General features: G+C 55.1%; 5 protein-coding genes across 5 annotated transcripts; 3 read left to right on the forward strand and 2 right to left on the reverse strand.

Moving 5' to 3' along the window:
- Position 1: 1 nt before the first annotated feature.
- C7974DRAFT_128762 (uncharacterized protein) lies at positions 2–1772 on the reverse strand. The gene is made up of 2 exons (XM_046135321.1): positions 857–1772; positions 2–804 (listed from the first exon to the last, which is right to left on the reverse strand). The coding sequence occupies exons 1-2, from the start codon at positions 1384–1386 to the stop codon at positions 270–272; spliced, it is 1065 nt and encodes a 354-aa protein (XP_046000324.1). The 5' UTR covers positions 1387–1772; the 3' UTR covers positions 2–269.
- A 2221-nt stretch (positions 1773–3993) lies between these two features.
- On the forward strand, positions 3994–4655 carry C7974DRAFT_388219 (Alpha/Beta hydrolase protein). The gene has a single exon (XM_046141264.1). The coding sequence runs from the start codon at positions 4009–4011 to the stop codon at positions 4633–4635; it is 627 nt and encodes a 208-aa protein (XP_046000325.1). The 5' UTR covers positions 3994–4008; the 3' UTR covers positions 4636–4655.
- On the reverse strand, positions 4656–6245 carry C7974DRAFT_388221 (uncharacterized protein). The gene is made up of 4 exons (XM_046141265.1): positions 5909–6245; positions 5846–5860; positions 5477–5800; positions 4656–5426 (listed from the first exon to the last, which is right to left on the reverse strand). The coding sequence occupies exons 1-4, from the start codon at positions 6057–6059 to the stop codon at positions 4825–4827; spliced, it is 1092 nt and encodes a 363-aa protein (XP_046000326.1). The 5' UTR covers positions 6060–6245; the 3' UTR covers positions 4656–4824.
- Positions 6246–8085: 1840 nt separating this feature from the next.
- On the forward strand, positions 8086–8919 carry C7974DRAFT_306036 (uncharacterized protein; the record flags this gene model as incomplete). Its single annotated transcript, XM_046138059.1, has 1 exon — positions 8086–8919. The coding sequence occupies one exon, from the start codon at positions 8086–8088 to the stop codon at positions 8917–8919; it is 834 nt and encodes a 277-aa protein (XP_046000327.1).
- Positions 8920–10111: 1192 nt separating this feature from the next.
- Positions 10112–12709, forward strand: C7974DRAFT_305343 (uncharacterized protein; the record flags this gene model as incomplete). The annotated part of the gene is made up of 1 exon (XM_046138026.1): positions 10112–12709. One exon carries the CDS (start codon positions 10112–10114, stop codon positions 12707–12709), a length of 2598 nt encoding a protein of 865 aa, XP_046000328.1.
- Positions 12710–12820: the final 111 nt, after the last annotated feature.

Here is a 12820-nt window from a genome sequence, read left to right on the forward strand (position 1 = left end):
GGATAGGAGTGACTGTTAGCAACTAGCTTTCAAGTGAGCTGATACTAGTTCAGTTGTAAGGCGTGAGAATGATCGTAGCCATTCACACGCCGCAGTTTTTAGCTAGCGCCATGGAGTTTCTGTAAGCGCTGCGATGAGTTGCAATTTCAATCTTCGGGGAGGTGTTTCAGACAGAGGGACAGCGAGAGTTGTTGTCGCATATTATAAAATTGCGTGTGAAGCCATATATACATAGAAATGCAAATCTCCGACCCGTCATCTCAGAACATCTAGCAAATGTTCCTAGCACCGTTACCAGTCAAGGTCCAGTTGCTGTTGTCGGCGCAAGGAGACTCGCGGACAGTTGTGCCATCAACCCTGAGTGTGATCCAAATGTCACGGGTGTTGGCAAACTCCGTACGAGCAGCGATACGCACCTCTCCGCCGCCGCTGACAGTTCCGCCGCGGATGGAGACATTGTAGCAGTTCTCGATCAGAACAGCGTTGTTGCCGTTGTTGGCAAGATCGACTGTGGTGATGACTGCGGCACCAGACTCGCTCACACAGAAGACACCACGACCTCCACCACGGGACTTGACCCTGTCGATGTATACGTTGGTGTTGTAGTTTCCGTTCGCGTTGCGGCCGTTGCGGTTGGCGAAGCGGAGAGTGCCGTATCCTGATCCAGCACCGACGTTGTCACCGTCGACGAGACCGACCTGGACGTTGATGGAGTTCTGGAGCAGCAGTCCAGACTCGCCAACGTTACGAGCAATGACCTGGTTGATGGTTAGGCCATCAATGTTCCATGTCTCGACGGCGTGGCTGTTGGGCTGGTCAGTGTCTGTCTCGTGTACAGTCGAATTGTCTTGCTCACCTGCTGGCACCCGTGACACGGATAACGTCCATCCTGACGTTCGACTGGGCAGCACGGTCGCGGTCGAAGCGGATGCCCAAGCCACCGCTGAGGTTCATGGTGATCTGGCCGAGAACAAGGCCATTGGCGCCGGAGAAGCGAAGACCGAAGTAGGGGCTTCCGGTCATGGTGAGGTAGGGAATTTGAACATCGTTCGCATTCGTGACCTCGATCGCGCCGCGACCCGCTCGGTTTGCAACATTGATGGTTCCACAGCCTTCGAAGATTTTACCAGCGGTCAGTGTGATCGTGTTGGCCCCGAGAGAACCCGAAGCAATGACGGAAACACGCTGGCCAGCGCTGATGGAGTCGACAGCGGCTTGAATAGCAGCACGGTAATCAGATCCGGTGTACACGTTAGTAGAACCCCGGGTCGCTGTGAAAGAGCTGCCGGAGCCCGTGACCCTCGCCGCAGGCGTGCCTGAACCGCATTGGGCGGAAACAGCAGAAACAAGCGCCAGCGCAGATGCGAGTAGAGAGAGGTGAACCATTGTTGCGACGTCGGAAGGTTGCGATCGAAGTTGATGCTCTCAATGCATAGCGGGCCCCCTCTACTTATACTGGAGTGGAAGGGATCTTCCAAGATCGATCATGACAGCGGCGTATTATGCTCCGGCCCGTCCTTTTGGTTGGCGGATGATATTGGCCGTGTTTTGTTTAGATCTCTTAGGGACGTGTTTGAGGGAGTCAAGCATTGCGAGCTATCGGAACATTGTATGACAGCGTCCCTTAGCAGTCTTGGTGCGTCTGGAAACAGTCTTCCGCGGCACTTCCAAGAGTCTAGTGTTTCTCAACCCAGAAACGTCGAGTTGGCGTTTAGTATGGGGTGAAACAAATAGAAGCCCTTAATGTCGAACCCCGGGGAAGGCGTTCGGCTCGTGTACTTCTGCCGGTTTCATTGGTGCGCTACCGTAATGCTTGCTCCCGTCGCCAAGTTCCCCAAGACATCGTTAGATTGCTATCATATGGTAGGTACCGCTTTTCTCATGTTCGGCATCTGACCGATTTCTTCGGGAATAGAAGCTACTAGAGAAGGCCATGTGAGGTTGATCACCCCGCATTCCGCTAAACGAAGTCACGTATTCGGTCGCAAATGTGCCGATTTCCCCAGAGATCAACACACCGCTGGAAGGGCTGCCGCATGCCGAGATGCATCCGACAGCGAGGTAGCATGCAATATGGATTGCGATGCAGAGTCATGACCAACAAGATCACACTTCGAAAGGAGGGCTTTTCGGATGGATACGATGCGTTTCTCTTAGTTTCAAAAGTCACAGCACGTCCGATAATCGAGAGAAGACGACATTTTGCGTGACGATGTTGTCAGATGATCCCGTGTGCCTGCACTAACTAAGACCCGGCCAGGTACCTGGATTGGCGCTCTACTCCGGACTACCGCGATTCGTGACATTTGGGCTGCTAGAATAAGGGAAACAACGGCATTTGTCAGTCGAGATCGGGTCAAAGGTGTACGAGACGTCGAACTGGAAGATGGCGGCTGAGAAGGCAGACCAGGCAATTCGGACCGTCGAAGGACTTTTGGTAAGTGGGGCAATATAACAGCAAAGTGGATGTCGAAATAGCGAAGCCCAGGAAAGCTTATCGAGATTGTCTAGTGACAATATATAGAATTGGTATTCGCTCAAGCAGAAGGAACAAAGTCCGCAATGAATCGCACGACAACGAGTCGGACCGGTCGTATTGAAGGTGGGCAGACTGAATCTTCCAATCGGATATCCGCATGATATGTGGAACTTGGTTGCTTGAAGTCGTCGAAATCGTCCGGATCTTAGGGTTGCGCTACAGGCCACCGTTCAGATTGATGGCCTACTTCATGCTCCGGAGAACCCGCTAGAGTGCAGAATGTGTGTAATGTAGCGCTGACTACTTTCAATGTGTCGGAGACGGTAGGCCTGCAGGACAATTATGTACTGAGAGCTAGGTGCTTACAAGTACGCCCCCAACGCAAGAAAGATGGAGAGACTGTGTCAACAGTGTCCCCTCCATGTGCTGACTTGTATCCTTCAGACTGACCGGCTGAGAGGATGCGTAAAAGTAGACAAAGACTACGAGTCTGTCATGAATGCCGACATCTGGAAGGTGATTGGTAGTGGAACAATTCGGGAAGTCTGGTGTTGGATAGTTAAAGAGCGACGGACACCAAAATAGCCTACGCAGAAACAGCTCACCGCTATGCTCCCTAAGGTCTAATGTAATACTATAACACCAAACAGCAAGTACTGTAGAGCACTATGTAGTCGGCTGTATCTTCTCTGAGGCCTTCGGTAGATAGTCCTTCGGTGCTTCATCTTTTGGTGTCAGATAGACGGCCATTGCAGGCAGGGCGACTCCCAAAGCGAGTCGTCCATAGCACAGAAGACTCATGACTCAAAGATGATGGAGAATCCGTTCTTCTGATACAGGGTTCGATAAGCTGATCGTGGGCGGATGATGACGTTGACTGTAGAAACAGTATAGAAGGCCTTGAGGATGAAATCCGATGTGAAAGTGTGACCTTGTACGAGACTAAGAAGATATATTGATGAGTCTATTGTGATGGCAACGGAACATTGGTCTGTCCATGTTGTGGTGTCGTTGTGTGCAGTGGCCAGCGTCATCGCCCTGTCAGTTACGCTACGTTACGTCATCACCGAATGACGACCAGTGACATCCCCTCCGCATTGAGCTCAACATAGCAACACATCAATTGCCTACAATTGCATCTAGAATACAAACAGTGACTCACATTGAGATACTTCACTATGTCTTCTCAAGGCCCACCGTCAGTGCAATACTACGACATAGCGAACTTCACTTTCCACAACGGCGACACCCTCCCCAGCATCACACTCGCCTACCAAGTCCTCAACCCGCGACAAGAGAAAATCGCAGTGGTACACACTTGCTTCCGAGGCCGAATCTCAACCACCTTAACGCACGCTGACTACGCGCTACGAGACTACAAAGTCATCGTCCTCGCGCTTCTCGGCAATGGCGAGTCCTCCTCACCCTCCAACACGGAAAACTTCCCCGCCAAACTCGACTACATGGACTGCGTGAAGGCGCAGCACCAACTGCTCACCGAGAAGCTTAAAATCGACCAGGTGGATGTAATGCTGGGTTTCTCGATGGGCGGGCAGATGACCTATCACTGGCTTGCGACGCACCGGTCGTTCGTCAAGAACGCAGTTATCGTATGTTCATCGGCCAAGACCTCGAAGCACAACTTCCAGTTCCTGGAGGGTCCGAAGGCAGGGCTGCAGGGCGCGAAAGATGCGGAGTCTGGGATTAGAGCGTTTGGTAAGGGGTATTCTGCGTGGCTGACGAGCGCGGAGTGGTTTGATCAGGAACTGTATAAGGAGATGGGATTCGATTCACTAGAAGCGTGGGACGAGAACGCGACATTCAAGGGGTACGAAGGTTGGATTGGCGAGGATCTGTTGGCGATGTTGGGAATGTGGCAACGTGGTGATATTGCTCGGTGTGGGAAGGGGTTCGATGGCGATTCGATTAAAGCTTTAAAGCACATCGATGCTAGGGTGTTGCTGATACCGTGTGAGACTGACCAGTACTTCCGGCCGAAGGCCAATGAGAGGGAAGCGCAGTCTCTGAAAGGTGGTCAAGTGGCGATCGTGCCTAGTGTTTGGGGGCACATTGCTGGTGGTGGTGCACATGAGAAGGACACAAGGTGGATGGAGCGGAGAATTGCCGACTTTCTCAAAGGTGGCTATCCATCATAATGCTTGCTGCCTCGCTTAAAACTAGATTCTTGAATTGAGAATGTACATTAACTTGCAATCTACGGTGAGTCGACTCAAACCTATTCATGGATCTCAATATGACCATGAATACTAAAACTGCTTTGAACAAACTTCATATTTCCTCCACCATACTGTACATTATTATACGACTTCAGTGCTCGAAGTCACTTAATGCGGTTTCCCAGAATGGACAGGTGTCGCGTCCGTTGCCCCCAATTCCGCAACCTGAGCAGGAGGAGCCGCATCTGTCCGTGGGGAACCCGGCACACTTGATGCAGCCGGGACGATTCCACTGCTGTCCCCTCCAAGCTCTACGGCTCCACCAGGGGCCCCATATTTGACATCTTGCGCGTAAGCACCCGACGGTGGGCTCGCAGTGGTATTGTATGCAGATTGAAAGCCATATTGCGGAGCAGGCGACCCTTGTGGTGGGGAGAAGCTTCCTTGCTGAGGGTACCCTTGCTGAGCGTAGGGATCCAGCTGCCCTGGTTGATTGTAATACGTCGGTTGTGCTGGTTGAAACTGTGGCTTCGCATCAGTGTAGCCACCAACGCCTGGTGGGGGTTGGGAAGAGCTCATGTGCGCCATAGTTGCTGCTCCGTGCTGAGCCACTTGGGCATTCTTCTTCTTCCTGCGGCGCAGGCAGAACCATACGCCTGCTCCTATAAGCGCGAGGCCTAGTACAGGACCGGCGACTACGCCTGCGATCCATGCTTTTGAACTTGACTCTGGCTCGGGGGTTGCGGTTTCAGTTGCAGGGGCGGCAGGAGCTGTGCACGTTTAGGCTTTGCTCTGGTACTGCACAGTGCTTGTCACGTACTTGTAGTTGTGTCAACACTTTCAGAAGTCGACGTTGGAATCTCACGGAAAAACGTCCAGTTTTTGCTAGACTTTCCACAAACAATGTTCGTCCTATGGTTAGCGCCTAAGCCGCTGTTCTCGTAGATGAAGATTGTGTTGCAGATCGAAAACGCAGGGTCGTTGTAGTTCTCGGTACACGCAATCGAGCTCACGCTTGAGACGTCAGGATATGTATAGATCTGTGTTCCCCCAACACAAGCTGTTGCCGGGTAGCAAGTGGAAAGAGTCGTCGGGCAGCATTGCGCATATTTTTCACCCTGGAACCAGAACAGACCAGGATCGCCTGATGATATTAGCAATGGGGAGTGAGCCAAGGCGGGCGGCTCACAATCTTGACTGGACCCTATTGATGGAATTAGAAAAGATTCACGGTATATATCAGATAACCTACATGTGTTGTTCTCTCTGATGTATCCGATGAAAGCATCGCTGTTCTGCCGTGGCAATACCGCGGCGGTGGTGATAGTCGGGTCTGCGGGCGTAGCGCTCGAATGCTGCCACAATGAGGCGGCAGCCACTACTAATTGCAGCTGTGTAAACATTTTTACAACGCTGGGTTAGTTGTTGAGCACAAAGTTGAAGCAGGCTGAAAGGCTATCGCAACGTGCGGGAACACCCTCCGAGTTAAATCGAGAAACGACAGACGGCTGTGCTCGAAGCCACAGCTCACCCGCATCCTGGGCGCACATCCACCTCTCTTGTCAAGGCGGAAGTAATTGCGTTATGCCAGAAGCGGCCAACGGGTGCCATACTGACCAACAGCAAGGAGGTGGTACTGAGCCACTCAATGGCGCTGATGCAGCGTCTAGCCTAAGATAGACTAGGGATGACTGCTGCGGAGAGTTTGACTGAAAGTCACGTTCCTAGCTTGACCATCGTTCACGAGCATGAGACCATCTGAATAGTGTTTAGCGTCATATCCTCGCTGCAACCACCCAGGCACAGCTGGGTGGCGTTTGTAGGGCACTATCAAGCCTTTCGGCTTCTCAGCTGATGGGTGGGCGATCCGAGAGCTGAGATCTGGATTCATCGAACCGAAGGAAGTAACCACACGCGGCAGCTGTAGGCCAAGTCTCAAACCTGGAGTCTTGGCCAAAGCGAGCGGCGTACTTGCGGGTCGGGGCTGACCATCAGACTCGACGCGAAGCAGCGAGGCTGCAGCAAGCATGCGCTGTACTTACGTCGTTGTGTAACGCTAAGCGAAGTCTGTTGGTCAAGGGCAGATGGTGATCTGTCTAATTATGGATTCAAGTGCTCACACCCTTGGTCCAGCACCAGCGTGATGATTCAGTCTTAGTAGAGATAGAACAATAATAAGTGTGAAGTTGATACAGACTGGAAGACGCAGTTGAGCTTGTCCCGGGCTAGGAGGTCTCCACATTGCGCTAGGTCATCTCGGTTCATGGCTAGCCTCCTTCAATTCTCCGACATCGTGGGCAGTGCCATCGAGCTGGACATCGTTGAATCAATCATCTTCTCTCGATGAGATTGCCTCTCAGTCACACTGGAATTTGATGAGGCGCCCAAGGGAGCCATGTAGGATGGGAAACCTCGCGGCATGGATCTGCAATTGCAGGTCTCTACGACGAGACTATTAGACAGCGCTTACGCTCGATCAATCTTATTTTCGTTCATGCTACAGTGAAGCACGCTTATGATGATCGTTCTCCGAGTGCTATAATAAGCACTCTGACGCAAGAAGCGCGCTTCTCTTGCGCGGTCGCTTAGGTATGGTAAGCTATCTTGCGCGGTAGGCAAAAAAAGCAACCGCAATATCTCCTTTTTCTTCTAAGTAAATGCTTGGAGCTTGCAACAAGTAGAATTGCACACATCATGTTATATGTAAAAATCGAACGCTAGCATGGATCGTGTGTCAAGTACGAAACCGAAGGGAAAGGACGTTCTGGTGTTCCTCCAGATGCTTATTAAATGCCGAGCGCTACCAAATCCTGTCCTGACAAGCATGATCTGCTTACACCTTCTTCATCGTACCGCAATGGGTTTGTTACTTTGCACATCATTGAGCTGGTGTGCCTTTTCAGGCAGGCAGGTCAACGAAATGAGCGAGTCAAATGATCGCCATCCGCTTCAGCCGCCCAAAGGGGCATGATCCATGCCTGAGGCAATTTCCCGCCTCGGTCGACTGTTGATTGCGCCGCACCTTCGAGCGCTGTTCGCTCACTCAGCTATCGTGCTGCTCGGATGGAAGCTTCTGCTCTTCTATCGCTAATCATGCTCTCACTGACACGATGTCGCAAGGCAACGACCAAACGTGTAGCAGAACGCCTTCGCTTCAGCGACTTGCCAGACGATGTTCTTATACTCGTTTGCTCCCAGTGCACCATCGACGAGCTGCACTCGTTGCGACTGACCAACAGTAGATTGCGGAGTCTTATCTTGGAGTACATTAACACAATTGCACCCTCGGTCGCGCGGGCGACCTTTCCCCGCAGCAATAACCTCTTGTTACACAGGCCCTTGCGGTATACTGTCCAATGGCTCATGGATCTGGTCCCACAACACCTTGCGGCCATTCTCGTGGACCGTCATCGCATCGCGCACGACACTATGCAGCAGCGCTACGGTATTCCGGCCGAAGACACTTACGGTGACGAGCTCCGGGCTCGCATTGCGAATGGCTGGCGCGTTCTGGAGCAACTCCGAAATATCTCGCGCAAAATCCACAGGTCGAGCGCGTCGGACGCTGGTAAATTTGGCAGCAATCTCGACATACGACGGATCTACCCCTCACACAAACTCGAAGCCAGTCGCCAAGTGGAAGATGTGATCCTTGAACAACGACTGGCGTTCATCAATTCAATGCCCATCCAGAACGCCAAGGACTACAAGCTCATGTTCATGCTTCTCTCTTCTGCATTCCGAACATCCATATCGAACATTGGCGAGGACCACAAGCCTTGGGTGTTTGACTGGGGCAGTGGACTCGACGGGCAAAGGCTGCTCCGCAAGGGAAGCTCTTGGCTGGCATGGTTCGTGCTGGCCGAGGGTCCGGATCTCTTCTGGAAGCAGTGGTGGACGTTGCCGACCGACTCGTCGAGTACAAAACACTACATTCGCGATCGAGCCATCAACGCCTGGACGGGGACTCCACAGAAGCTGGCCGACCATCGACGGGAGCACGCAAGAAGAATCCAGGAAGCAATCAACAACAAGGCGAACGTGGCAACAGATTTCGTTTCGGTCAACCCGATAGTGTACTTTACGCAATACGCGGAGTGTCGACTGTCGAGGTGGAAGTCTGGGATATTACCTGTGGAGGAAACACTGTCTCATGTTCCTTTTCATATCGAGTTTCGCTGTCCGGACGAGTTGGTACAGCAGTACCAGTTACTTTTACAAAAGGGAGCTACACAGACAAATCACACCTTGGCGAGACCCTGAAGCAAGTCAACACAAGTCCAATCTCTGCACAGAGTCGGCATCACAGAAATGTTTGGTGGTGAGCGGGCCAAGGCGAGCTCCGTGACAGCGTCCACTGGCCGTCAGCCGGTCCATTCTGCCTGAAATAGTTGGGTGTAGCCAGCTCTGGCACTGCATGGCCACTACATGGCCAAATTGTTCGGCAGCTGGCCCGAGTGCGATGACAATTCCCCGTATCGAGATGTGTCAGGCTGGCATAGGTATTGAGCACGTCCTCGACACGTGCCTCGGCATGTCACTCAGTGTGATTTGGAGCCGGGCATTAGCGCAGCCTTGACAAAGCAAGCCGCTGTGGAGATTAAGAGGAGCATGCACACAGACGGCAGTGCAGTGCCGTGCAGTGCAGTGGTGCCGGTGCAGCGCAGTGTGCCAGTGTATGGACCAATGTTTCTGCAGCGGACAGCTGCCCCTCTCTCAGCGAGCACAAGTTTGTTTCGAGCACAACAGGGATTCAGGCCCCGCGCAGCAACAGGAAACAATTTGGAGCAGAATAGGGCAATCAAAAAGACGCAATCTCAGAGGGTCTATGCCCCCACGGCGGAGGATGTAGTACATCGTAGGCACTTGATAAAGACTTCGCTATACGAGGTGCACCAACTGTGAGTGATTTTGTGTGCTAAATATAGGCGTGGTCAGCGTGGGGATGCACGCCACGGCGGGACTAGTGGGACGCGGCGATCCAGGACGTCAAGCCGCCATGCAACGGTACCCACCCACCGCTCGCTGGTGGCCTCGTCGCGTTTCCGTGGCGGTGATATGGTCATGCTCCGCCAGCCGCAACGCCAGTCCTGAAGTCGACCTCGGGTATGCTTCAGGGAGCGCTGCCCGCCTCTGCTCCAGCCCGGCGCATGACGCACACACGACGGCCCACGCACGACGGACACGGCAAAACATGGTGGGGCGGCGGGCTTCACGGGACGACACGCAGCGCGCAGCGGGCAGGACGGGCGCAAAGGGCAAGGAAGTCACGTTCGCGCGCAATGACGGCGCGCTGAGCTCGGATTCGAGCGTCGACGCGGACGGGCACGGCGACGGCGACGGGGACGGGGACGGGGCTGTGGTCGGCAGCCGCCCGCCCGCGTCGGTCGACAACGCAACCACGGCCTCGTCGGCCCTCAGCCAGTCGGGCTACTCGACCGCCATGACGTCCAACATGACTGACGACGACCGCCGGCCCAGCGCCAGCAGCCCCACGGCCGCCTCGTCGCACGCGCACCCCAGCCTGACGCTGCTGGAGCTGGTGTCCAACTCGGCCTCGTCGTCGGCCCTGCCCGACAGCTTCGACTTCAACGTCTCGCGCAAGGGCAAATACCTCGCCGTCTACTCGGCCTCGAACATCTGGCTGATCCAGACCGTGCAGCTGCCGCGCCTGTTCGCCCGCACCCTGCAGGTCAAGCGCAAGCCCGTGGCCATCGACATCACCGAGGACGGCTTCCTGCTCGCCGTGCTGTCGCGGCCCGCGCAGGTCGACCTGTACGAGATCCACGGCGAGCAGGGCGGCCAGATCAAGATGCGCCGCACCGTGCAGCTGGTGCACGAGGCCAGCTCGCTCGTCCTGTCGCCCGACGCCCGCATCCTCATCACCGGCAACAAGTTCGGCATCGAGGTCGTTGCCGTCTTTCCGGACGCCCCTGCCACCGCGAGACGGACCCTTTCTGGCCCGGCCGGAGACGCCCTGGAGTTCTCCGACGACGGCCGCACGCTGCTCATCACCGGCTACGCCCGCAAATCAGACAGCTCTGCCCTGTTCGTTCTCCCAGGGCTGTATGACGGCCCGCTCGACGAAGAGGGCGCGCCCATACCCCAGCCTCCAGAGTCCGTGTGGACGGGCTCTGTGCTGTTTCCCGAGACCGCAAGGATTGCCCGCCAGGCTACACTCCTTCCAGACGCAGACACGGGCACCTTCAACGAGCTTTTTGCTTTCAACGCAGAGGAGGACTCGTGGGGGATTTACGATATCGCATGTCAGCGCTTCACCCAGAGGAAGATGTTCCTGCCGGATCATCAACGGTGGACACGCTCGGAATTTGTCGACGATGCTATGCCGGCCGTCTCGCCCAACGCCGACCTGGCAGCGGTTGCTCTACGCATGCGCGGAACCACAACCCTCTGGATATACGAAGTGCCGGGATGGGAATACAAGCCAAGCGAGAAAGCCAAGGGTGTAGCGCCTATACAGCCGTGTTTCTGCATCTCAATCCCAAAGCTCGGAGTCAATGCATACCAAGAGATTTGCGTACTGCGGTGGGTCAAGATTAGCGCCAACATCCAGCGCCTGATTGCAGTGGGGAACTCAAGCATAGCACAGACCGAGAACGATGTACCGGACGTGCCAATGGGCTCAAAGGGCGTCATCATTGTTCTTGATTTCGACAAGACTAAGCCTGCTGAAAGTGCTGTGCCGGTAACCTCAAGAACCGAGTTCGACCTAGATCCGCTCTGTCCTGGCGAGATGCTGCCTGAAGGCTCGCTGGACTTCAACCAAGAGGTGGAGCTTATGAGGACGAGGACTCTGGCCCAGCGTAGAGCACAGGATCAAGCCAACGGCCCACGCCGAAGTTCGAGGAGTGGTGCCTCATCTGTTCAGCGCTCCCGCACTACGGCTAGATCACCGCCGATGGCGGACGAAGAAGAGTTGACGGCCGAAGAAGCCCAAGCAGCCTTTGAGATGCCGTATGACAATCAGCAACCCAGGTCACAGATGTCTCTAGCAAGAGCGGCCACTGTAGCAGCTGTCTCGCCCGCCAATCGGCGCCATTTACGTGCACTCCCCTTCCGCCCGCTCGAGTACCGTCGTGCTGATGGCTCTGGTCAGCGAGAGATACCTCACGAGAGCGATGCAGATAACTGGGTCCCACCTCCGCCAGCTTACACTGCTAAAGCTGAAGAAGGCGAAAGCGTCAGTCTGAGCCATCCAAACATACCACCAACAGGACGTCGATCCAGTCGCGGCGCAGGCTCAAGGTCGGGCGTTCCTCCAGTGCCCGCGCTTCCTGCAATGTCTGCTACGGTGAATCCTGCGCAGCTCTCGCCGACGGGGCCATATCAAAACATAGGCCAGTCGTTCTCAGCCACGGACCTGTCGCTCCGACGGCCGTCACTCAGACACCCAACGACATTCCCCAGCCCCCACTCCTCCGACTCTTTCCGTCGTCGAGGATCTGCCGCACACTCCCCTCCACAACAACTAGTCCACCCTTCACTCCCGATTTCTCCTATACCCACAAACCCACCTACCCGCCGCCCCTCGCTCTTCGCCCGCCGCGTAGTCGAGAGCACAATCGACATCCGCCCACCACCCATCACAGACCCAGATCTACTCCGCCGCGGCTCCGCACCGCTCGTTCCCCAGGCCGTCGCACCGCACACAACCCCCGCGCCGCGCCACCCCGTCCCCTTAGCAGACCGCCCGCTCCCCCCCAACCCGCCGCTGAACCCAACAAGCACCCCCGTCCCGCGCGCACCCACCTCCCCCCAAGCCCACACCGACCACGCCAGGAGAAATCTCCCCCGCCTCGTGCCGCCTGTGCAACACACTCATGTCCCGCAACAAGGCTACGGGGTGCCGATGAGTGCGCCGCCGCGCACGCAGGGCGATGCGTATGCGTACCAGGACCGGGGGAGTGCGGTGCTACGGGGCCCGTTTAGCGCGGCGCCGGATCTGAGCGGGCGGGAAGCAGTGCAGGAAACGGAGAGTAGAAGCGAGAAGAAAGCGAAAGGGAAGAGGAGGATGGGGTGTCTGGTCATGTGATGCAGAGGCGGGAGGGTCTTGTGTTGAGTGTTTTTTTTTTTTGCGGTGCTGGTTATATATACCCATGTTGTTTATAGACGGGTTCCAGGGTTTTTGCTCGCTAGATTTCTT

Source organism: Boeremia exigua (assembly GCF_020726555.1).
Source record: "Boeremia exigua strain MPI-SDFR-AT-0100 chromosome Unknown C7974scaffold_3, whole genome shotgun sequence".
In the NCBI taxonomy this organism is placed as follows: Eukaryota; Fungi; Ascomycota; class Dothideomycetes; order Pleosporales; family Didymellaceae; genus Boeremia; species Boeremia exigua.